We start from the raw sequence: 24,801 nt of genomic DNA on the forward strand, positions 1-24,801 counted from the left end.
GTATAGGGCGGTATAATAATAATAATAATAATAATAATAATAATAATAATAATAATAATAATAAGTGAACCACCCTGAGACCTCCGGGTATAGGGCATTATATTCATCATCATCATCATCATCATCATCATCATCATCATCATTGGAGCAAAAGCTCTTTCCTCAAGAGATCCCTCCAGACTTGAGAGGCTCTTGACTCTGATGAAGCTGAATGCTGGAAGGTTCAGGGCAGGTGAAAGAAAGTCCTTCTTCGCCAAGTTGAACTGTGGAACTCCCTCCCACAGTGTCGGCCACCGCCCTGGATGGCTTTTAGAAAGGATTAGTCCAATCCATGGAGGAGGAGAGACGGCTATGGATGGCTCTCAGCCGCAATGGCTCTGCCTCCCATTTTTTCTGAGTCCCGGTTGCTGCAAACCGCAAGAGGGGAGAGTCCCCATTGCTCTCAAGTCGTGTGACCCCTTGAGATCCGGACGCTGGACGCTCTGCTCTGCTGTCCTGATGCAGCAAGCTCTGTGGACGCTCTTATGTTTGACATCACGTCTCGTGGTCCTTCCTCTCTTTCCTCCCCTGCCCCACAACATGTACTTATGGGGCCTTCCTTCAGACATCAACGAATGCCAGGAGTACGGCGTGAGCCTCTGTGGGGAGAAGCGCTGCGAAAACACCCCGGGGTCCTACCACTGCGTCGCCAGCTGCCAGACGGGTTACCAGGCCACAGCCACCGGGGACTGTGTGGGTGAGTCATGGGGCGGAGGGGGACAAAGGGGCAAACCCATCAGGTGGGAGGGGGCGCCTCCTGCCCCCGGGCCAGGCTGGCAAAGGGGTGCAAGCTGTGGGAATGTTCAGGGAGGCAGGAGAGGATATATTGTTTATTCATATCCTTCCTAATTTGTGCTAGCAAGATCCTTAACTTAGCAGAGTTTCACATTCCCCTTTTAAATGCACAGCAGATAGTTGGTTGCAGGCTTGTGTGAGCCTCTCACTATTATATACAATTCACTATTGAATTGTATATTCCTGGTAAGTTCCCTTTTATCCCTCTTAAAAGAATAAACACACGGCAGTCTTGTGTAAAGTATATAAAACAAGTTTACTCACATCATCAGTTCACAGTTGGATCCCTGAAGGCAGACTTAGTTACAAAGGATATTCATGTGGATCTATCCCATATGGAGTTAATCCCAATGTACTTTGTTGTCTGAAAGCCAGCAGAGCATCTCTAGCTAAAAAGCTGCTCCAATGAGGGAGGAAGTCAAAGAGAGAGAGTGTGCTGTGTGCCTTGTCCTTTTGTTACCTGGACAGGTAAGGTCACGGCCGCCTCTAGTCACATGCAAGAGGAAGGATGCTCCAGGCCAGGAGGAAACAAGAAGTTTTCGACTGGCTGGTCCAAACATTCCTGCATGTCCACTCTAGGAAAACAAGGAATGTTGTACTTGACTGCTACTTACATAACACATCCCACACAAGCCTGCGGTGGGTGGAGGGAGAGAGCGAGTGCTGAGTGGGTTGCCCTGGTGTCTTCCAGATGTGGATGAGTGCCAGAACAGCTCCCTCTGTGGTGCCCACGCTGTGTGCCACAACCTGCCCGGCTCCTTCCAGTGCATCTGTGACCAGGGCTATGAGAGCGCCAGGGACGGGCGCCATTGCCTGGGTACGTGGCCGGGGCGAGCGAGGGAGGTTGGTGGGTGCAGAGGGGACGGGGCAGGTGGGGGCAGGTCCCTGGTGAGCCCCTCCGCCATCACCCCCGCCTTTGCTGCCCCCCACAGACATGAACGAGTGTGAGATGCTGCAAGGGGTGTGTGGCACTGCTCCCTGTGAGAATGTGGAGGGCTCCTTCCTCTGCATCTGCCCCCGGGCGGGCGAAGAATTTGACCCCATGATCGGGCACTGTGTGGCTGTGCCAGGAGCCGGTGAGAGGCTTGGAGCTGGGGCTGGGGGGGGGGTCCTTTCACCATTGGGGAGTCGCTTCACCCCTGGACATCCCGGCTGCTCTTTCCCGGACCTCCTCCAACTCTCCCCCCTTCCGCCTTTTCCAGCGCGGCCTCCTGCCTTCCCTCGGCGCCCCGAGGCTCCGCGCCCCGAGACCTGGCCCTCTGGGACCAGCGAGGGCGTCCGGCGGGAATGCTACTATGACCCCAACGCAGCGCAGGCTTGCGAGAACGTCTTGGCCTGGAACGCCACGCGCCAGGAGTGCTGCTGCAGCCTGGGCCACGGCTGGGGGGTCGACTGCCACATCCAGGCCTGCCCCGCCCCAGGGACAGGTAAGGACCCCACTCAGGCCAGGAAGGGTCCACTGAGCCCAGAGCCTGAGGGGGGATTCGAGCCCTCGTATCATTTCATTCCCGCAACAACCACCTTGTGAGGTAGGCTAGGCTGACTTTGTCGGGGGCTGGACTATTTTGGGGGGGCATGAATGGCGATGGAGGGACGATGAGCAGCGCGCGAAAGGGCTCCACATGGGGGCTGCTTTAAATGGCGGCCGCTCAAGGGGGCGCTCAGCCAACCACGGCTCCTGTGTCTTGCAAGTGGTCAGGGCTGATGGCAGTGGTGGCGGAGGGACGATGAGCGGCACACAAAAGGGCTCCGGAGAGGGGCTGGCACCAGCCAAGCCCAGCCCCCTTCCTCCTCTAGGCAGGGCGGGGAGAAGCCAGGAGGAGGGAGGGAGGGAGGAGGCACCAGCGCCGCCACCCTGGGAGGGAGAGGGAAAGAACACGTGTGCTGGCAATCCGGGCGGCGATTCCTGGACCGTCCGCCCTGCGCAGCGCTTGGAGTCACAAGACTCTGTTTATATTCCAGACTGTTGGAAGTCTCACGGGAGACGGGTGTTGATGTTACTGGTTTCCCCTTTCTTTGTACCAGTTGTTCTCTGCCTTTCACAGAGAGAGGCTGTATATTCTTTTCTGTCTGTGTAGTTAGAAATAAAACTCCTAGCAATGTAGCTCATATTTCTCGTCCTGCTGCTGCTTGGATACTCTGTGTAATGCGTGAACGTGCCTGAAGCCTCATCAAAGGCTTAGGTCGTTAATCATCTTCGGAGATTCCAAAGGCTTGACCGGAGGAGTAGCAGTGGATTTAGAAGGCAAATGGGCCTGATCCGGCCCACAGGCCTTAGTTTGCCCACCCATGTCCTAGTCTGACACTCCAACCACTAGGCCACACTGCCTGTTATGCTGGGGGGGGGTGAGCTTCTGCAGGGTTCTGCAAGCAGGGCAGGAGCGGGGGGGCCCTTGGGCGCTGCTGACGGGTCCTCTCCTCCTTCCGCCCCCTAGCTGAGTACCAGGCCCTGTGTCCTCACGGCAACGGCTTCGCTGCCCCCACCACCGGAAGCCTCTCTGCCCTCGCAGGTGAGATTTGGTCTCTTGGGGGGCTTTTGTCGGGGGGAACCTGTGCCCTGCCCACCCTCCCGGGTCTGTCCTTGGCGCCCGGGAAGCAGTGGGGTTTCTTGGTCCTGGGGGGCTCTCTCTCGCTGACCCTCTTCTTGTCCTGGGCAGATGTGGACGAGTGCGCCCTCTTCAACGCCCAGGTGTGCAAGGGGGGCGTCTGCGTCAACAAGATCCCCGGCTACGCCTGCTACTGCCCCAACGGCTACTACTACGAGACGCAGCACTTGGAGTGCATTGGTGAGAGCTTCTGTCCGCCTCCAAACCCCGTTGCCCCAATTATGCCCCTGAGGGACCCCACAGGTAAACAGGTCCCTCCTCGCACCCAAACGTGCCCACTTGACCAGCTGCATCAGCAGACCGGGCACTCCTGCAGGTGCCGCAGGCTGCCCACATGGGCAAGAAATCAATTAACCCGGACCCTTTGGAACTCCCTGCCTCTTGAAATCAGGCCGCACCACCTTCGCTGTGCTTGAAACGTTCCCATTGAGAGAAGCCGAACCAGTGCTTTCCCCCTTAAAAATAACTGTTTAGGGGTACTCTCATTTTGACAGTAAATGGACAAAAGTAGAAAGATTCGCCAAACGTTTAGGGGTACGCATCTCCCCCAGAAAAAAAAAGCACTGAGCCTAACCCAGATAGGTTTCAATCTGTTTTAAGCCTATTAAATTTCTGAACGTCTTAAACTATTATTGATAGCTATATTATATTTTTCTGGAAGAAGCTTAGCTGTTGTTTTTGCAATCAAGCGGCGTACAAACTTTAGGAACCAGCTAAATTGCAGAGGGTTGCGTGATCCTTGGCGTCTTTTCCCAACTCTGCAATTCTCTGATTTTGCAAAACGAAGGCCCCCCCGCTCCTCTGACCCCCCTTGTCCCTCCCCAGATAACGACGAGTGCCTTGACGAGGAGGCGGAGCCTTGCGTGGGGGGGCGCTGCATCAACACCATTGGCTCCTACTACTGCTCCTGCGCCGCCCCTCTGGTGCTGGACGCTTCGCATCGCCGCTGTGTGACCAACGACAGTCAAAGCGCAGGTATGGGGCAGACCCCTCCCCTCCCCACACCCACCCACTTCCCAGTTTCCCTCTCCTTGACCCCTCCTGCCCTCCCTCTGACTCCCTTCCTCCCTCCGATTCCTGCATGGGCTCCCTGCCAACCAGGCCCCTCTTACCCACAGAGACCAGTGGCACAGGGCGGCAAGTTCTGGAGGGCACCAGGCGAGAGTCCAGGGAACACCGAACGAGCGCTCTGAGTGAGGGAGGGAGGGTGCGTGTGCCACTCCTGCAGAGTGTGGGCTCGTGTGTGGGTCCCATGCGTTACCCGAGAGGCGTGGTCCACGTCCGGTCCGTGGTCAAAGGTGCAACGTGGAGGCAGTCCGTGGGTGCAGGGCAGGGAGTCGGGTGAAGTCAGGGACAGGCTTGCAAGCGGGGAGCCAGGGCGGGTCAGGAGCTCAGGCAGGAGAGCAGGACAGGGTTCAGGCAGGAACTAGCAACCAACAATATTGCTCCCACAACTTGGGACTGGGGCTGGCCGGCTTTTATCTGCCCCGAGGCATAGGGCGGCCCCAATCTTCTGGTGACTCGCCTCTCCTGGCCTGGAGGCAAGTCCTCCTCCTGCGGGAACTCAGTTCCCTCCGCCTCTCTGCCCTGAGCCTCTGCAGCTCCGGAGAGGCTGGAGGGTTCCCGGACCCAGAGGCAACCTCAGCATCCCCTGACGGGGCTGAGAGTGGGGCACCTGCAGGCAATGGGTCCTCCCTCACCTCCGGAGCCAGAGCGGACCCAGCTGGTTCGGGAGGCGGGGACTCCTGCGCAGGCTGGGATCCCTCAGGTTCAGCATCAGAGTCCAAAGTCCAGGCCACCGCACCTCGGCTTGGGCAGGAGCAGCACATGCGCCCTCACTCGCTCGGGCTGCCTGCCGTGGCCCCCCGGCACAAAGCGGCCCGCTGAGCCAGGAGGCGCCACATCCAGCCCCCGCCTCTTCCCCGCCGGAGGAGCCGCCCTCCAGCCGCTGCCCGCCTCAGATATGCTTCCAAATCTGCTCTTCTGTGATCCTTCTCCCGAGATCCCAGATTCCTTCATCCGGAGCATTTGGCCCAACCCAGCTCCTCATCCTGGTTTTTGGAGAAACCCAGGGATCAAGTGTGGGGGGCAATTTAGGGGTGTCCTTAATGCAACACAGAACCCCCCCTTCCCTCCCCACTTTGTGGCTAAGGCAGTCAAGGCCCTGGGGGCCCTCGGCATCCCATTCATGGGTGGGGGGCACCTGGGGGGGTGGGCAGAGTGTGCTGCGCCCCCCTTTCTCATACTTAACTCTGGGTGCTAAGTCCGTGGACCTGGGGGAAGCAGTTCTGAACCCTTCTGGGCTCACCTCTTTCCCCAAAGCTATGAGCCAGCAGTTGCAAAATCTTGTGGCGGTAGGTTCCAGAGGCTAATTTTTTTTGGCCATCTTCAGCCTCACCAGTTCTTTTGCGGTTTGATCCCTCAGGATTTTGGAAGGGATCGCTCCGTGTGAGATTCCTACGGAGGGCTGATGCTCCTGCTCAGCGGATCCCAAACTTTTTCCAGGATCTGCCTCCTTGGTTCCGTAAACTCAGCCCCAGATCCAGATCTGGTCATTTGGGCTCTCCGTGTTTACTTCTCCACCACTCTGCCGGATCCGTGTGAACAGGATCCGTGCAGGTTTGGGCCCTGGGGGGAGGGGGCAGGAAGAAACCTGGCCCCCCTAGATGCGCCTTGGGGCGGTTTCTCCATTTCTCCTGCTCTCCCCGCCTTCCAGACGACAACCTGGCCGTGTGCTGGCAAGAGGTGGGGCCCGACTTGGTCTGCAGCCGCCCCCTCCTGGACCGCCAGGTCACCTACACCGAGTGCTGCTGCCTCTATGGCGAGGCCTGGAGCATGGACTGCGCGCTGTGCCCCGCCCCGGACTCAGGTAAGACCCACGCTGGGCTGCAGGGAAGGCGCTGCAGCTGAGGTCCTGCTGGATCAGGCCCATCGAGCCCAGCGTCCTGGCCTCCCAGGGGCCAAAGGCAGGGGTACCTTGGCTGTCAAACTTAATCCATTTGAAAACCAAGGCGGCTCAGACGTTCAGCTTCGAGAAGCGTTCACAAACCGCAACACTCACTTCTGGGTTTGCGGCGTTCAGGAGCCAATTTGTTCGGGAGCCAAGCCGTTTGACAACCAAGGTACCACTGCACCCCTAATGTTTAGTCCAAAGTCATGAGTTTGAATGCTGATTTAGTTGCAGTTCCAACCTTGCCGAGTCTTGGGCTTCCTCTTTCCGCCTTTGAGTCCCTTGCGCTACAAGGGGGGGGGCTGAGACCAGGGCCAGATTTACATAGAAGCAAAACAAGCTCCAGCTTAGGGCCCCACTCTCTTGGGGCCCCCCAAGAAATTATGGGGAGAAAACCTGGATGTGCAGTTCCAAAATATAAGATAAAAAACTAATCAAATAAAACCTACATCCAGCATCCGTGTTTAGTGTTGTGTCGGCTCATATGGTGTAAGTCATGGGCCCTGCCTGCTAGCCTGCTCCCCCAAATATCCCTGGTTTGCTCCTTTCTATATATAGGGTGCCTGCATTCTGCATGGACTGCTTGCAGGGAAACATGTGCAAAGGGCTTGAGATACCTATGAGGTCCATCTAGCATATATTCAACACCAAAAACAGTGACAATTTGTTGCTGACAAAGGACAGCTGGACATAGAAAGGGCCCCATTGCCTTCAGGAGCTGAGGGCCGCATCAAACCTCAACCCGGCCCTGCCTGGGACCCAATCCCATGTAACGGCACTCCCAGGCCCACTTGAAGATGCCCCCCCGACCCTTGGGAAGGGGGGAGAGAAGAGGCCTTGTGACCCTCCTCCCTGACCAACAATGTCCTTCTCCCCCCAACCAGATGACTTTGAGACCCTCTGCAACGTCCTCCGCCCCCCCACTGGCTACGGAGCGGGGCCACGCCCGGGAGGTGTGGGGCCGCCCTTTGAGTACGGCGGCCTGCCCTACGGCCCAGAGATCTTTGCCCCCCCGCCGCGCCCCGGACCCCCCCGCCTGCCGGACTACGACCTCTTCCCCCGCGACTCCCTGTACGGCCCCTCGCCCTACGAGGCCACCGACTTTGAGGACCTGCCCTATGGCGAGGCCCGGCGGGAGGGCCCCGGAGAGACCCCCCGGGGGGTGTACCGGCCCCGCAGCCCCCCCGAGCCCGAATGGCACCTCCCCCCGCCCCGCAGCGGCTCCAGCTCCTACCTGGAACGGCCAGGAAGGGCCAGCGAGGACTATGGTGAGTGGAGGGGTCTCCCCCAAGCTGGCATATGGGGCCAACTGTCAGTGACTGATGGGGGGGCTCTGGTGGGAAGTGGGGGTGACCCTGCTGTGGATGAGACCATTGGCCCATCTAGTCCAACCTCCTGTTCTCACAGGGGCCAGGTACCCCACAGAACCCAGGTAGACTACCTCTGCACCTGGAGGTTCCATCAAAAGGGCCTGGCTAGTAGATCAGGTCTGGGGCTCGTATAGTCCAGGGTCCTCTTCACACCGCAGGCAACCGGATGTCCCAGTGGGAAGCCTCCGCAATCAGGATCTGCACCCAAGATCCCTCTTCCCTCCTGTGGTTTCTGACCCATGGAGGCAGAGCAGAGCCCTCATGGCTAAGAGCCAGCTGTCACCGTGGATGTGGTCTAACCCTATCTGAAAGCCATCCAGACCTGTGGCCGCAGCTGCCTCCGGTGGGAGGGAGTTCCACAGTTTAACTTTGTGCCAAAGGAATCGGCCCTTTTTTCTAAATCTGCCCTGGAACTGTCCATTGGACATCCGCAAGTTCTAGTGTTAGGAGAGAGGAAATCTTTCTCCAGGCTGGGCGTTAAGTTCATCTACGACTCCCTTGGCTTTTTCCAGTGCTTTTTTTTTTTTTTTTTTTGCTTAAAAAATGCTCAGGGGCACTCTCATTTTGACTCGAGAAAACCACCGTTTTATAGTCCAAATCAGGAAAAATAAATAAATACAGTGGTACCTCCGATTGCGAACAGGATCCATTCCAGAGGCCCGTTCGCAACATGAGCAGAACGCAACCCGTGTCTGCACATTCAACGATTTGCTGCTTCTGCACATGCATGTGACGTCATTTTGCGCGTCTGCGCATGCACGAGCGGCGAAACCCGGAAGTAACCCTTTCCGGTACTTCCGGGTTGCCACGGGACGCAACCTGAAAACGCTCAACCTGAAGCAAATGTAACATGAGGTGTGACTGTACAGTCATACCTCGGGTTGAATATGCTTCATCTTGAGCACGTTCAGATTGCGCTCCGCAGCAACCCGGAAGTAACGGAGTGTGTTACCTCCAGGTTTTCCCGCTCGTGCACGCGCAATGCTCAAAATGACGTCACGCACATGCGCAGAAGTGGCGAAAAGCGACGTGCGTGTGCGCAGACGTGCCATCGTTAGTTACGTTTGCTTCTGGATGCGAACAGGGCTCCGGAACGGATCCCGTTCGTATCCAGAGGTACCACTGTACAGTAAATGGACAAAAGTACAAAGATTCACAAAATGTTTTGGGGTCTGCGTACCCCCAGAAAAAAGCACTGCTTTTTCCTAAGCTGGAAAGCGCCATGGGCTGCCCCCTTCCTCGCAGGGGCGTCGCTCTTTCCCCCTGGATCCTTTGCGCGGCCCTTTCCTAACTCTACAAAATCCTTCCTGCGGGGAGGAGACCAGAACTGGCCACGTTTCCTCTTCCGCTTGCCCATCTCTCTTGCCCTCCTCCCAGGCCCCTTTGAGGGATTTGGGGGTCTCCTGGCCGAGGAGTGTGGGATCCTGAGCGGCTGCGAGAACGGGCGCTGCGTCCGCGTTGGCGACGGATTCACCTGCGACTGCCACGAGGGCTACCGCCTGGACCCTGCCCGCATGGCCTGCCTGGGTGAGTCTGCCCCCTGCCCCGCCATCCTGGCACGCCTGGGGGCGGGACCCCCAAGTGCCACCCAGGCCAACCCCCTATTGCTCCTCCCCACCTGCCTCTGCCCCTTTGCCCATGCCAAGGTTTCGTCTCTCTCTCCCTCTTCCGCAGATGTCGACGAGTGTGGCGAGTCGGAGCACCTCTGCCCGGGGGGGCGCTGCCTCAACATGGAGGGCTCCTACCGCTGCCTGTGCCCCCGCGGCACCGTGCCCGCTGGGCAGCCCCCCCGCTGCGTCCCTGCCCCCCGCAGTCGAGCCTGAGCAAGCGGGGAGGAAGAGGCTGGGGGAAAGTATTTATTTACCTGTATAGACTGGGAGGGGAGGGGCGGCCCGGGACTAAATTCCTCTCTCCCCCCCACCAGCAAATGGAGGCTCCTCACCCAGGGAGACCCAGAGGAGGCGGCCTGGAAATGCACTTATATATTTTTTTTGGGGGGGGGGGCGGAAGCAGCTCTTGTCCACTCCCAACCTGGCCTGCTGCATCAGCGCAGAAGTCGCAAAATAGGATTTAATCACCCATCGTTGAGGAAATACTTGTATCAAAAAAGAACCTGCCTTGGGAAGGGGGGGTGGCATTCAGCAAACTGAGCTTGTCGTTCCCCCCCCCCCATTTAAACAGCCTCCACTCTGCCCCACTGGATTTGCCCCATTGCTTTTATCCCTTTGGAAGATGCTTTTGTAAAGGCCAGGCCACTTTCCTCGCCAGCTGGGGGGGGGGGGCACAGAGGCTATTTCTGCACCGCCTCAGGGAGGGAGAGGCACTCTGCACGAGGCCCTGCGCCCTCTTTTCCGCACACATCCCCCGCCTCCTGGGCCTTTAGATGCTGAAGCCTCGTGCCTCTCGCCCCAGAGTCCGCCTGGGCCAAATTCTCTGGTGCCCCCCGGGCAACGCAGTCTGTTTGCCAAAGAAAACCAGGATGCCTTGCTGGGGGGGCCGCCACCCCCGCTGCGATGTGGGGTAAGTGCCCCCCCACCCTATCCCAAAGCTGTAATGAGGGTGGGGAGAAGAAACCCCCCCCAGGGTTGGTTTTGGAAAAATACATTCCCAACTGGGTGAATGCCCCTCTGGTCTTCCAGAACTGGCAGAGAATGGTTTCAACCCCCTCCCTTGGCTCCAGCAGACCCCCCCCCCAGCCCCACATCCTTCCTAGGAGATTAAGACATCCCCCCCCCGAGGCAACAAGGGCCAGTCCCCCGCTTGCCTGGCTTAGGCCGCCCCCCTCGCCCGCCCCAAGATGGGGGCTCCCGGGGCATCGCCACCCCCTCACTGCTGTTACTAGAACAATAAAGGTTTTCTACAAAAGGCGATGGAGTGGGCGTCTCTTGGGAAGGGAGGTGGGGCAGGGTTGGGGGGCAGAAAAGAGCCACATTCCCGGGCTGGGGGGCGACGAGGGCCTGCGGAGCAACTTGTGAACTTGTGGGGTGCCCTTTCTCCCTTCGCCACCTGCGAGGTCTCCTGCTCTCAAATCAGCCAGGGGGGTTGTGTTTGTGTGTGCTTTGGGGACTTGTGTGTGTGACACCAACCTGCCCCCCCCCCTCCGTCCACAAACTGCCCTGAAGGGCACAGAAGCCAGACCCATCCGTTTAAATATTCTCCATTCATTCCACAAAGTATTAAAGTGTACATTAGAAGCAAAAGGACAAAAAGGCACTTCATATTGGTGAGTCGACTCCCATCTCCCTCCCACCCCAAAACTTGCTCCCCCCCCCCCGCTTGTTTGTGGCCAATTTCCCCTCCGACAGCAGCAGGGCTGTGGCTGCAGCAGCTCAGCTCTTGCAAAGCTGGTCCTGGCTGAAAATGAGGTTCTGCAAGGTGGAAGCCCCCGTTTTGTAGTTCAAATTAAAACCCAGCAGCTGCTCTCTGCAAGTTGTGGGGGGCAAGGGTGGAAAGCAAACCCGCCCCGCCCATAGAGAGGGGAACAGGGCGAGGGGTCACCCATTGCCTTGTTAAATCTGCTCAGGGGCAAATCTAGGCAGCCTCAGCGGGGGGAGGGGCAGCAATAAAGCCTGTGCCATTTGGGTGGGGGACGTGAGAGAAGCCCACCCCCAACAGCAGAATCTCATATCCCTGTGTGGAATCAAGTGTCCGTGAGTTCCAACGTCATTCTTTGTTCTTTTTCAAATAAAACCACTACCCGAGAAATGTGAATCTGGAAGCCCAAAAGAAGCAGCTGGGGTCTTGCTCAGGCCCTGCCCACAGAGAGGGGCTTTCTCTCCCCCCCCCCCACCAAGAGCACAGGGCCAAGGAGAAGGAAGGTTTGTACATGGGCAGAGGCTCAGCATACAGGGTGGCAGGGGAGTAAAACAGGCACACACACCCCCCAGGAAAGGGGGCACTGCGGGGAATCCCCGCAGCTTGATCATCTGTTGATGGAGGAGTAGTTGGCCTGCCCCCCCGGGCTGGGCTGCACAGGGGTCTTCTCCGCCTGGCGGGGCTCCGGGGGAGGCGGGGGCTCGTCCAGGATGCGCTGGTGGTCTTCCTGGCAGGGCTGCTCCCGGGGGGGCAAGAGCAGGTCGGAGAGGCCGTGCAGCTCAGCCAGCCGGTGGAAGGTCTGCAGGAGGAGCAGCATGGCCATCAGCCCCAGCAGGAGGTAAACTGGGGGGGAAGAAAGAGGGGGTAGCAGGGCGGGGCAGGCGGAACCAGACCCCCACCTCCTCACAAGGGCTGGCGCAAGGCAGAAGCGCCCGTCGGCCCACCCACCGCTTTGGGGCTTCCTCCAGCCAAGGCTGCGGCACAGAGGACCCTCGCCTTCCCCCAAAAAGACCACTGCCAGCTTCTGGATGCTGCGGCAAATCACTTGCCCCGGAGGGAAGCGCAAGAGGACTCTGCCCCTGCAGGTAGACTGTCCCTGGGCATGGAGGCTCCGCAAGAAGAAGCTGCCTGATCAGGCCCAAGGACCCACCTGTCCCAGAATCCAGGTGCCTCCGTGGGGAAAGCAGAACGTGAGCCCCTCTCCCCTCCTGCCGTTTCCAGCGCCTGATATTCAAAAGCACGGCTGTCTCCAATGGTGGAGGGCAGAGCAAAGCCATCCTGACTGGGAGCCAGCTCTGCCCCATGGATCGGCAGCAGGGAGGCCCGCAGTTATAACTATCCTCCCCCCCAGTGCCGGATTTATGTATAAGCTCAACAAGCTCTAGCTTAGGGCTCTGCTCTCTTGGGGGCCTCAAAAAAATTTAAAGGGAAAAAACAACTGGACGTACATTTCCAAAATATAAGAGAAAAAACAAATACAGTCATATCTCTGGTTATGTCCGCTTCATGTTACAGTGTTGCCCCACAAGACGAATGCCTTGCAAGACAGAAAACTTGCTAGACGAAAGAGTTTTCCGTTTTGGAGGTGCTTCGCAAAACAAATCTCCTATGGGCTTGCTTCGCAAGACGACAATGTCTTGCGAGTTCCTGCGGGGGTTTTTTCCTCCCCCCCCTTTTTCTAAGCCGCTAAGCCGCTTATCAGCTGATCCGATCAGCAGATAAGCCGCTAAAAGCCGCTAATAGCGCTAATCCGCTAATCCTTCAATGGGCTTGCTTCGCAAGACGAAAAAACCGCTAGACGAAGAGAATCACAGAACGGATTCTTTTCGTCTTGCGAGGCACCACTGTACGTTCTTTCAGGTTACGTCCCACAGCGAGCCGGAAGTACCAGAAAGGGTTACTTCCGGGTTTCAATGCTCACGCATGCACAGAAGCACAAAATAACGTCATGCGCATGAGCAGACACGCCACTGCAGGTTGCACTCTTTTCACGTTGCGAACGGGCCTCCGGAACGGATCCTGTTCGCAACCAGGATCACTGGATCAGAACCACTGTAAAATAAAACCTACGTACAGCAACTGTGTTTTGTGTTGTGTCGGCTCCTATGATGCAAGTCATGGCCCCCGCCTTCTCGTCTGCCCCCTCAAATATCCCTGGTTTGCTCCTTTCTATATATAGGGTGCCGATATTCTGCATGGACTGCTTGCAGGGCAACATGGGCAAATGGCTTGAGATACCTATGAGGTCCATAAATTACCATATACAGTGGATGCTCGGTTTGCAAACGTGATCCATGCGGGAGGCACGTTTGTGACCCGCAGCGCCGGGTCTGCACACGGGCTGGTCGCAATTAGGTGCTTCTGTGCATGCACAAAGCATTATTTAGTGTTTTTGCGCATGTGCATGCGTGAGCGCTGAAGCCTAGAAGTAACCCGTTCTGATACTTCCAGGTTCGGAGCGGTGCCCAACCCAAAAACACACAACCAGAAGCGTCTGTAACCCGAGGTATGACTGTATTCAACACCAATAAAACCCAGTGATGATTTGTTGCTGGCAAAGGACAGCTGGACATAGAAAGGGCCCCATTCCCTTCAGGAGCTGAGGGCCTCATCAAACCTCAACCCGGCCCTGCTCACCCCCGCTGCCCGCCTTGCCCTCCCTCGGCTGGCGCAGAGATGCTCACCAGTGATGGAGACCTTGTAGAGGGAGCGGAGGCGCTGGCCGGGCTTCTCCCCAGGGACGTAGTCGCCCAGGCCGATGGTGCAGAGGGAGATGAAGCAGAAGTAGAAGGCGTCCAGGAAGCTCCAGGACTCCTCCAGGGCACTGAAGATGGTGGCCGGGATCAGGAAGAAGGCCACCAGCACCGCCAGCGCCAGGAAGACGAGGTGCCCGCAGGAGAGCGCCCGCCCGCTGTGGCCCCAGCGCAGCGCCAGGTACTCCAGGGGGCCGGAGGTGAAGGTGCCCAGCAGGCGCTGGGCGGTGGCCGTGAGCACCAGCATGGTGAAGGGGACGCCCAGCAGCGCGTAGAAGATGCAGAAGGCCTTGCCCGCGTCCGAGAGAGGCGTGGTGTAGCCATAGCCTGCAGGGAGGGAGGGAGGAGAAGGGCAAGGGCTGGCAGGAGGAGTCCCAGAGGGGGCAAGGAGGGGCACAGGGACCCCCAAAGGCCTTCTAGTCCAGCCCCCCTGCAAGGCAGGAGTCCCAGCTCAAAAGAAGCCCTCCAGCCTCTGCTTAAAGACTTCCAACCCAGGCAAGGGAAAACTGACATTCTTCGGTTGAATTAATTCAACAAACAGCTTTCAGCCGCCCCCTTGTCTCTTCGCAACCCCACCTCCAGGTCACCCCACTGCCCACTTCGGGAAGACCTGATTTAAAGGGAACAGGGCGCTTTGGATATCTGACCTTGAACAGGATCGTCCAAAGGGCAGAGCGGGGCTGAGGGCGGCTTCCAGGGGTCCTGGGGGAGGACCTGGGCAGATCAGATCTTTGCCACCCCACAGAAGGCAGATAGGCATTAGGCATGCATAATAAATAAATAAATAAATAAATAAATAAATAAATAAATAATTTATTATTTATACCCCGCCCATCTGGCTGGGTCTCCCCAGCCACTCTGGGCGGCTTCCAGCAAAACACTAAAATACAATAACCTATTAAACATTAAACATTAAAAGCTTCCCTAAACAGGGCTGCCTTCAGATTTCTTCTAAAAGATTGGTAGTTGTTTTTCTCTTTGACATCTGGTGGGAGGGCGTTCCACAGGGCAGGTGCCACCACCGAGAAGGCCCTCTGCCTGGTTCCCTGTAACTTGGCTTCTCGCAGGCAGGGAACCGCCAGAAGGCCCTCGGAGCTGGACCTCAGTGTAGTCACCTCAGCAAAAGCATCTGCTGCCCCTTTGACTTGCAAAACTAGGTTGTTGTTGTTAAATATGAATGGAGGAAGGAAGGAAGGCAGCCAGAGAACGATGGGTCCTCCCAGTATGGGGCAGTAATTATCGAGTGTCTGCCAAGCTAGGACCTTGGAAAGACCTGGGTTCAAATCCCGCCGCCCTCAGCCCTGAAGCTCACTGGGTGACCCTGGGGGCCAGTCCCTGCCTCTTAGCGTGACCAACTCACAGGGCCGTGGTGCAGTTTAAATGAGATGGGGGGAGACACATGTATGTCACTGGGAGCTAGAAATGCAATAAACAAGAACTTTGGGGCAAGGGAGGCTGAGCTGCCCTCCAGACTTGGGTCGGCCACATGATCCTGTTTCTCCTCCAGAGGAGGCTTCTTCTCAGAGCAACAAGCAGGGGAAAAGCTCGGGGGCTTTGGCAAAGCGCTGCCCCTCCCAGCAGCGCACAAAGGATGCTGACATGTGCAAGATAAAGGCCGATCATATGAGGAACAAATGAGGAACAAACGGCTGAAGCAGGAGGCTATTTTTAGCCAAAGAAAATAGAGCCAAGGCTGCCAGGGGGAGAAGAGCCAAAGGTTTGCTGGCATCCAGGAGGCCCTCAAAAAGAAACCGGTTAGAATCACAGAATTTGTAGAGTTGGAAGGGGGACCCCCAGCGGTCATCCAGCCCAACCCGCAGCAACGCAGGAATATGCAGCTGTCCCAGAGGGGGATTGAACCTGCAAACAAGGCATTCTCAGCACCAGGCTCTAGGCAACTGACAGAAAGAGCCGTTGGACTGGGAAGGTGGCCGACTCTCCTTCCTTGGAGGTTTTTCAAGCAGAGAAAAACTGAGGTTCCTGCATTGAAAGGGGGTTGGACTAGATGACCCTGAGGTTCCCTTCCACTTCTACAATTATATGATTCAAACTACAGCATAAATCCTATAATTAGCAAATCATCAGTAAAACACTTACAATCTACAAAACCAGAAAACGTAAAGCACCGCCTCTTCCCATATGAACTTGCCTAGACTCCACTTCTGTCTTTTTAGGAGGGGGCTTGTGGCAGGATTTTGGGCTCTTGTTTTTATGGTGTATTTTTTTATCTTGTACTGTTCTGTTGTGAACCACCGAGATCCATGGGTGAAGGGCAGCATGCAAATGGAATCAATGAATAAACGAAACACTGTTTAACTAACCAATTAAAAAAAGCAAGCTAAATGTCACAATGACCGCATAAGTCATATTACACGATTAAATCAATAAGGCATTTATAATCTATAAAACCATAATGTGAAAACAACAACTTTTAAAAGTTCATACACTCTCTCTCTCTCTCTCTCTCTTGCCTCCCTGCCCCAAATGACTCATAAACTTTCATTCTGTTCAGTTCACTGAAATGCACACAAACACACACATCACACAAGAAATACCTGCAATGGGGCTACACCTTAATTTATTAGCTTTTAAGTCAAACCTGTGACCCATCCTTCTGACCAAGGATGATGAAGACAGGCAGCTTCCAGCAACAGGTGTGGGGGGTTCCCTGGTCCTGAATGGGGCAACTGTGCCCCTGAAGGAGCAGGTGCGCGGAGACATTTTGGACACACAGCTGTACGTGGAGGTGCAGGTTAATTCTGTGTCCAGGGCAGCTGTCTCCCAGCTCCATCTGGTACACAGGATGAGACCCTCCCTGCCAGCGGACTGTCTGGCCAGAGTGATGCATGCTCTGGTTATCTCCCGCTTGGACTACTGCAATGCGCTCTACGTGGGGCTCCCTTTGAAGGTGACTCGGAAACTACAACTAATCCAGAATGCAGCAGCCAGACTGGTGACTGGGAGCGGCTGCAGAGACCACATAACACCCCCAGTACGTCTCTGAGCACAATTCAAAGTGTTGGTGCTGACCTTGAAAGCCCTAAACGGCCTCAGTATACCTGAAGGAGCATCTCCACCCCCATTGTCCAGCCCGGACCCTGAGGTCCAGCTCCAAGTGCCTTCTAGCAGTTCCCTCATTGTGAGAAGTGAGGTTACAGGGAACCAGGCAGAGGGCCTTCTCGGTGGTGGCGCCTGCCCTATGGAATGCCCTCCCACCAGATGTCAAGGAGATAAAGAACTATCTGACTTTTAGAAGACATCTGAAGGCAGCCCTGTTTAGGAAAGTTTTTAATGTTTGATGTTTTATTCTGTTGGGTGCTGCCCAGAGTGGCTGGGGAAACCCAGTTATTAGAACAGCACAATCACAGCAATTCACACATTGTGCCAACTGGGAAGCCCCTGCCCTGTGAATGGGCAGCCAGTTCCACCTGATGAGCCGCACTGGGGAGATGCCCTGGCTGGGCAATGGCCCTCCTTTAATGCCCCACCTCTTCAAGGCAAGACGTGGTGCAGCCTCACCTCAGATGAATCCTAGAATCCTAGAGTTGGAAGAGACCCCAAGGGCCATCGAGTCCAACCCCCTGCCAAGCAGGAAACACCATCAGAGCACTCCTGACATATGGTTGTCAAGCCTCTGCTTAAAGACCTCCAAAGGAGGAGACTCCACCACACTCCTCGGCAGCAAATTCCACTGTCGAACAGCTCTTACTGTCAGGAAGTTCTTCCTAATGTTTAGGTGGAATCTTCTTTCTTGTAGTTTGGATCCATTGCTCCGTGTCCGCTTCTCCGGAGCAGCAGAAAACAACCTTTCTCCCTCCTCTATGTGACATCCTTTTATATATTTGAACATGGCTATCATATCACCCCTTAACCTCCTCTTCTCCAGGCTAAACATGCCCAGCTCCCTTAGCCGTTCCTCATAAGGCATCGTTTCCAGGCCTTTGACCATTTTGGTTGCCCTCTTCTGGACACGTTCCAGTTTGTCAGTGTCCTTCTTGAATTGTGGTGCCCAGAACTGGACACAGTACTCCAGGTGTGGTCTGACCAGAGCAGAATACAGTGGCACTATTACTTCCCTTGATCTAGATGCTATACTCCTATTGATGCAGCCCAGAATTGCATTGGCTTTTTTAGCTGCCGCGTCACACTGTTGGCTCATGTCAAGTTTGTGGTCAACCAAGACTCCTAGATCTTTTTCACATGTACTGCTCTCAAGCCAGGTGTCCCCCATCATGTATTTGTGCCTCTCATTTTTTTTGCCCAAGTGCAATACTTTACATTTCTCCCTGTTAAAGTTCATCTTGTTTGTTTTGGCCCAGTTCTCTAATCTGTCAAGGTCGTTTTGAAGTGTGATCCTGTCCTCTGGGGTGTTAGCCACCCCTCCCAGTTTGGTGTCATCTGCAAATTTGATCAGGATGCCCTTGAGTCCATCATCCAAGTCGTTGATAAAGATGTTGAATAAGACCGGGCCCAAGACAGAACCCTGTGGCACCCCACTAGTCACTCTTCTCCAGAATGAAGAGGAACCATTGATGAGCACCCTTTGGGTTCGGTCAGTCAGCCATGGGGAGAGAGAGAGAGATGGGGAGAGAGGAGAGCCATGAGCCCAGACAGGGCTGGCAGGGTGCCAGTCTACTTCCGTGGGCTAAGCAGGGGCAGCAGCTGCACCAGCACATCTGGCCGGCCTCCTTGTCCAGCTCCCTCTTCCCCTGGAAGAGTTTCTCCAAGGAGACTCCCATCGCAAGGGGCCCTTAAGAGAAGCTCAATGGCAGGGATTTCAAGGCCAGGAATTTTCTCACCCTGACAAGGCACAAAAAGGGCCGTTTTCTGGGGAAAGCGGTGGCTCTCCTTCTCTGGAGGTTTCAAAGCAGAGGGTGGATGGCCACCTGTCAGATATTCTCTAACTGTAATTCCTGCACCACAGAGGGTTGGACTTTGGGAACCCCATGTGGGGTTGGAGGATGACCCACATTCTCCACTTCAGGCATCATTTCTGTCATGTCTGCTCCCCTTCCTTGCCTTTCCCCCTAAATTAAAGGGATCCAAAAAAATAAGAAGCTAAGGAGAGGCAGGCTGGCTGCTGGATCAGACCCATGGCCCATCTTTTCGCAGAGGCCAAATACCTTGAAGAACCCAGGAATCCAGATACAGTGGTACCTCGGGTTAAGGACTTAATTCGTTCCGTAGGTCCACTCTTAACCTGAAACTGCTCTTAACCTGAAGCACCACTTTAGCTAATGGGGCCTCCTGCTGCTGCTGTGCCGCCGGAGCACGATTTCTGTTCTCATCCTGAAGCAAAGTTCTTAACCTGAAGCACTATTTCTGGGTTAGCGGAGTCTGTAACCTGAAGCGTATGTAACCTGAAGCGTCTGTAACTGAGGTGCCACTGTAGACTGCCTCTGGACCTGGAGGTTGTGTAAGACTATAAGAAGAGCCTGGCTGCTGGATCAGACCCAGGGCCCGTCCTGCTCTCCCAGAGGCTGACCAGATGCCCCTCATGGGAAGCCGCAAAGCAGAATTTGAGCACAAGAGAAGCCCTTTCCCCTCCAGCGCTTTCCAGCAAGGGAGACCAAGAGACAATGGCCATCTTGGCCATTGACAGTCCTCCTCCTCCTCCTCCATGAATTTGTCTGATCCTCTTTTAAAGCCAATGGGACGCGGGTGGCACTGTGGGTTAAACCACAGAGCCTAGGGCTTGCCATTCAAAAGGTTGGCGGTTCGAATCCCCGTGACGGGGTGAGCTCCCGTTGCTCAGTCCCTGCTCCTGCCAACCTAGCAGTTCAAAAGCACCTCAAAGTGCAAGTAGATCAATAGGTCCCGCTCCGGCGGGAAGGTAAACGGCGTTTCCGTGCACTGCTCTGGTTTGCCAGAGGCGGCTTAGTCCTGCTGGCCACATGACCCGGAAGCTGTACGCCAGTTCCCTCAGCCAATAAAGCAAGATGAGCACCGCAACCCCAGAGTTGGTCACGACTGGACCTAATGGTCAGGGGTCCCTTTACCTTTACCTTTTAAAGCCACTTGGGGGCCAAAATGAGGCCAGTTCTCTCCCAGGGGAGTTGCTCAAGGCCCGGGAGAGGTTCCCCATTTCCCAGCTCTACAGCATCCCCACAGAGATGGGGCAACGTCTCCGGAGGGTTGCGGTTGAGCAGAGCAAAGGGAGGCCACCACATGTGCTGAGAGTGGGGAGGGAGCCCAACTTCCTGCAGAGCACATGCTGCCTGCCACTTTCCATGATGCGCAGCGTTTCCTCCTCCAGGAACCAAGGGCAGGCCGCAGCTTCCCCCCTGGCCTCTGAGATGCTGAAGGCTGTCGAGGGTCATCTCAGTGGCGTAGCGTGGGGGGCAGGGGGGCCGGCCGCACCGGGCGCAACATCTGGGGGTTAGGGTTAGGGGGCGCAAATCCACGGGTTAGGGGCACAAATTACTTGCCTTGCCCCGGGTGCTGACAACCCACGCTACGCCACTGGGTCATCTAGTCTCATCCCCTGCAAGGCAGGGATTCCAACTCAACTGCCCCAAGTGAGAGGCGACACCGATGGCTCCTCTCCCTCCGCAGTCAGAGGCAGGAAAGGGCCCCCAGTGCCAGCTGCCTGGGGGAACCAGGTGGGGCCACTGCTGGTCAGAAGGAGGCAAGGAGAGCCTGCTGGGTCCGGCCAAAGGGGTCCCCATCTAGTCCAGCCTCCAGCTCTGGCAGTGGCTGAGCAGATGGAGGCCGGTTATGAGATCCGAGTGCGAGAGCAGCCCTCTCTCCCCCCTCCTGTGGCTTCCAGCAACTAGGATTCTGAGGCATTATCCGTGCCTCCAGCTGTGGAGCCATCAAGAGGCCTCTTTTGTCTCTTTTAAGGTCATCCAAGTGAAGGGCCTGCAGGAGGGAGTTCCCCAGTTCCGCTGCGCTCTGCGAGGTCCAGCTTAGAATCATAGAATCATAGAATCATAGAGTTGGAAGAGACCACAAGGGCCATCGAGTCCAACCCCCTGCCAAGCAGGAAACACCATCAGAGCACTCCTGACATATGGTTGTCAAGCCTCTGCTTAAAGACCTCCAAAGTAGGAAACTCCACCACACTCCTTGGCAGCAAATTCCACTGTCGAACAGCTCTTACTGTCAGGAAGTTCTTCCTAATGTTTAGGTGGAATCTTCTTTCTTGTAGTTTGGATCCATTGCTCCGTGTCCGCTTCTCTGGAGCAGTAGAAAACAACCTTTCTCCCTCCTCTATGTGACATCCTTTTATATATTTGAACATGGCTATCATATCACCCCTTAACCTCCTCTTCTCCAGGCTAAACATGCCCAGCTCCCTTAGCCGTTCCTCATAAGGCATCGTTTCCAGGCCTTTGACCATTTTGGTTGCCCTCTTCTGGACACGTTCCAGTTTGTCAGTGTCCTTCTTGAATTGTGGTGCCCAGAACTGGACACAGTACTCCAGGTGTGGTCTGACCAGAGCAGAATACAGTGGCACTATTACTTCCCTTGATCTAGATGCTATACTCCTATTGATGCAGCCCAGAATTGCATTGGCTTTTTTAGCTGCCGCGTCACAGTGTTGGCTCATGTCAAGTTTGTGGTCAACCAAGACTCCTAGATCCTTTTCACATGTACTGCTCTCAAGCCAGGTGTCACCCATCTTGTATTTGTGCCTCTCATTTTTTTTGCCCAAGTGCAATACTTTACATTTCTCCCTGTTAAAATTCATCCTGTTTGTTTTTGCCCAGTTCTCTAATCTGTCAAGGTCGTTTTGAAGTGTGATTGCGGGCTTCTTCCCCAGAGTGCTGGAAGAGATGGGCGCTTCTCCTCCCAAATGTCACCCCAGCCCCCTCCCTCTAGAAACTCTGCAGTCCAGGACTTCTGTACAGCTGGGGAGTGACTCAGTCCTTGTTGTGTCCACACCCACCAGGATAAAAACAGGATGTAGGGAACTTGGATCAGAAAGCTGCGCTGGCAGGCGAGTCCTGGGCAGAGCGCAGCCAGGCAAACACTCACAGCTGGCTGCAGTTAACCTCTGCAACCCCCACCCTCCTCCGTTGCTCGCTTGCAGGAAACACTGGAAAAGAAGAAACCAGCGAGCCACCAAGGCTGGCCACCAGAGCCTCTGGGAGGAAGCAGGAACAAGGAAGCTGAGCTGCAGAGGCTGGCGGCGGGGGGGGGTCATGTCTTAAGCCACACGTTGAGCCCCACAACTGCCCCAGCATGGCTATAATCCTGGCATTGGCTGGCTTGGTAAGACCAGCACCACAGGGCTGTTGTAAGGGCTACCAAGATGCCACATCTTGGAGGAACAGCTGGTGCTACTCCTGGGACCGAGTTCCTAGGAGCAGGATGTGGGTCTGGGTGTCAAGGTGCTGGGGGGGGGGTTCCCCACCCCCGCAGGGCTGCAGTTCCTCTATTTCATGTCAGAAACCCCGCATACAAACTTCCGCCTGGAAACCAGGAAGCCACATCACCATCCTAAAGGTGACCCGTCCCAAACCTCTCAGCCCTCCCCCGGTCCCCCCTCCTTTAGCTGCGATTCCTGGAGTGCAGAGGGTTCGACTAGATGCCTCTTTGGAGCCCCTTCCAACTTTACAACTCTGTGCCCAGGACCACAGCCTGCCTTATCCTGCCGCCCCCTGCTGGCCCTCGCACTTGCATGGACGCCCACTCCCCAAACTGTCAGGTTCCTTGAGCTGGAAGGAGGACTCACTTCAGGATGCATTAGTCCAGCGCGTGCTTACTCGGGAGTAAGTCACACTGAACTCTGCGCAAGCTGAGCAAACAAGCCGACGGCTGCGCGGCGCGATAAGCGTAGAGAGAACTTTCCCCTTGGAAGAGAGCAGGGAAAGCGGCTCTGCGCACCGGCCGCCCTAGCGGGGACTGGCGTCGGGGCCCCGCGGGGAGGGCTGGAGTCCCCGGGGCGCAAAGGGACGGCTCCGCAGGAGGCGCCTCCACCCCGTCTCGCCCGGCGACTCACCGACGGTGGTGATCAAGGTGCTGGAGAAGAAGAAGGCGGAGGCGAAGTCCCAGTTGGACGGGGCGGCCGAGCCGTTGCGGAGCAGAGCCGCGCCGTGGCGGTTGGCCCTCAGGACGGCGGCCAGGAAGCTTTCGAGGGCGGGCTCGGGCAGGCAGGGGCTCTCGCGCAGGAAGGCGGCCTTGAGGGCGCGCAGCTCGGCGCGCAGCCGGCTCTCGTAGGGCCGCTCCACCGCCGAGATGATCAGCGCGCCCAGCAGCAGGTAGCCCACGTAGCCCAGCGCGAAGGCGGCCAGCAGGGCGCAGCGGCGCATGGCCGCCCCGACGAGCGGCTCTGGGAGCGGGGGGAGGCCGCCACGCGCCCCACTCCGCCTCGCCTGTCCCGGCGACGCGGCGAGCCAGCCTCTTAGGCGGCCCGGCCAGGCCCCTCCCGTCGGGCGGAGCCGCGCCCGCCTCCCGTCGCACCTGGCAGCCGGCGCCGCCCAGGGGAGGGAGCGAGCGAGCGCCCCGGATCGCCACGCGGAAGCGCCCCTGCCAGCCCAAGCCGAGTCGGGAGGCGCTCTGCCCATGCTCAGGGACGCTGCTTCTTTGCCCCGGAGCACCCAGGGGGGACAGCGCCTTTCTCAGCCCTACCCGCCTTCTGCTTCCAAACAGCTGCTCCGTCCCCAGCGACGGCGTCCCCCGCGCGCAAGTACAGCAGCGAATGGCGTTGAGAGATCGCCTTGAGATTCTGGCGTGCAGTTTCCTTTTTCACATCCCACCCCAAATGAAGCGCCTTTTCAGGAGAAGAATGAGCTCAATAGGAGGCTTGGCGTGGGCAGCAGGCCGGTCTTCCCAGCAGGGCTGATATTCCTGCAGGGAGGGTTTTTCTGGTGTCTTTCACTGGTGTGGGGAGGGATTTTCCCCTTGGGGCTACTGCCTCTCCCTGGAGTCATTGGAGCCCCCCACAATTGCCTAACCTTGGAGACTTGAGCCAGGAGACAGAAGCAAAACAGCGGCCCGTAGGCCTGATCTTTATTGCTGCAACAAGACTTCCCACTACCAAAGACGAAGCAGGCAAAAGCCCAGTTACATCAGTTTTTAAGAGTTTCCCATAATACATTTCCAGAAGCATCACAGAAAAGGTGTGGTCACAGGTAGAACCTGAGATCCAGGCATGCCCGTCACTCAAATATAGTCTTTCATGCATACTCCATCACAGTACAAAGAAAAGTATTTACAGTTCCCTGGTACAGTGGTACCTCGGGTTAAGTACTTTATTCGTTCTGGAGGTCCGTACTTAACCTGAAACTGTTCTTAACCTGAAGCACCACTTTAGCTAATGGGGCCTCCTGCTGCTGTCGCGCCGCCAGAGCACGATTTCTGTTCTCATCCTGAAGCAAAGTTCTGTAACCTGAAGCGTCTGTAACCTGAGGTACCACTGTACCCGAGTCAAGTCAAATACACTCCTTTGTCTTGTCCAGGCTTCATCCCACTATGGGGTGGATAGGCATTGTGATTGAGATGGTTATCTGTCTGACACTCTTGGGCAGGGGTAGGAAACCGAAGGCCCATGGGCCAGATGCGGCCCAGTCGCCTTCTCAATCCAGCCAGCCGACAGTTGGGGAATCAGCGTGCTTTTACATGAGTAGAATGTGTGCTTTTATTTAAAACGGAACTCTGGGTTATTTGTGGGGCATAGGAATTCGTTCATATTTCCCCCCCAAAATATAGTCCAGCCAGGGATGGTGGACCGGCCCATGGCTGAAAAATGTTGCTCTTGGGGCAGGATATAATGACTCCTTGGGAAGGCCCTGCAGACAGAAGTGACTGTACATCTCAGGGGTGATGGAGGGCTCACTCATCCCTCACCTTATACCTTGGTTGTCAAATGGCTTGGCTCCCAAACAAATCAGCTCCCAAACGCCACAAACCCGGAAGTGAGTGTTGCAGTTTGCAAACATTTTTTGGAAGCCAAACGTCCGATGCAGCTTCTGATTGAGTGCAGCTTCTGATTGATCAATCAGAAACCGCACCTTGGTTTTCGAACA

At 56.2% G+C, this 24,801-nt stretch overlaps 2 protein-coding genes across 3 annotated transcripts in view; one reads left to right on the forward strand and one right to left on the reverse strand.

Moving 5' to 3' along the window:
* Positions 1-10,625, forward strand: part of LTBP4 (latent transforming growth factor beta binding protein 4) — a gene marked incomplete at its 5' end in the record, with an annotated part of 53,788 nt that extends 43,163 nt beyond the window's left edge. For both annotated transcript variants that reach the window (XM_082230944.1, XM_082230945.1), the window contains 11 exons: positions 605-736; positions 1,526-1,651; positions 1,767-1,910; positions 2,037-2,261; positions 3,270-3,344; positions 3,492-3,620; positions 4,266-4,415; positions 6,157-6,309; positions 7,275-7,658; positions 9,138-9,287; positions 9,435-10,625. In XM_082230944.1, the coding sequence (XP_082087070.1) occupies positions 605-736; positions 1,526-1,651; positions 1,767-1,910; positions 2,037-2,261; positions 3,270-3,344; positions 3,492-3,620; positions 4,266-4,415; positions 6,157-6,309; positions 7,275-7,658; positions 9,138-9,287; positions 9,435-9,583 (1,817 nt within the window). In that variant the 3' untranslated portion in view covers positions 9,584-10,625. The remainder of the gene's footprint in view (positions 1-604; positions 737-1,525; positions 1,652-1,766; positions 1,911-2,036; positions 2,262-3,269; positions 3,345-3,491; positions 3,621-4,265; positions 4,416-6,156; positions 6,310-7,274; positions 7,659-9,137; positions 9,288-9,434) is intronic.
* Positions 10,626-10,905: 280 nt separating this feature from the next.
* KCNK6 (potassium two pore domain channel subfamily K member 6) lies at positions 10,906-23,093 on the reverse strand. Its single transcript, XM_082231303.1, has 3 exons — positions 22,776-23,093; positions 13,760-14,155; positions 10,906-11,918 (listed from the first exon to the last, which is right to left on the reverse strand). Exons 1-3 carry the CDS (start codon positions 23,083-23,085, stop codon positions 11,683-11,685), a joined length of 942 nt encoding a protein of 313 aa, XP_082087429.1. The 5' UTR covers positions 23,086-23,093; the 3' UTR covers positions 10,906-11,682.
* Between the last annotated feature and the right edge of the window lie 1,708 nt (positions 23,094-24,801).

The sequence above is a fragment of the Podarcis vaucheri genome (assembly GCF_965113315.1).
Source record: "Podarcis vaucheri genome assembly, chromosome: 7".
In the NCBI taxonomy this organism is placed as follows: domain Eukaryota; kingdom Metazoa; phylum Chordata; class Lepidosauria; order Squamata; family Lacertidae; genus Podarcis; species Podarcis vaucheri.

Bases quoted from the DNA above. Each gene is read 5' to 3' on its own strand.
- KCNK6 (XM_082231303.1), bottom strand. From the start codon at position 23,085: ATGCGCCGCTGCGCCCTGCTGGCCGCCTTCGCGCTGGGCTACGTGGGC. The intron at 14,156-22,775 runs GTGAGTCGCCGG...CCCTCCCTGCAG, and splicing joins CACCTTGATCACCACCGTCG to GCTATGGCTACACCACGCCT. The intron at 11,919-13,759 runs GTGAGCATCTCT...CTTCCCCCCCAG, and splicing joins CTACAAGGTCTCCATCACTG to TTTACCTCCTGCTGGGGCTG.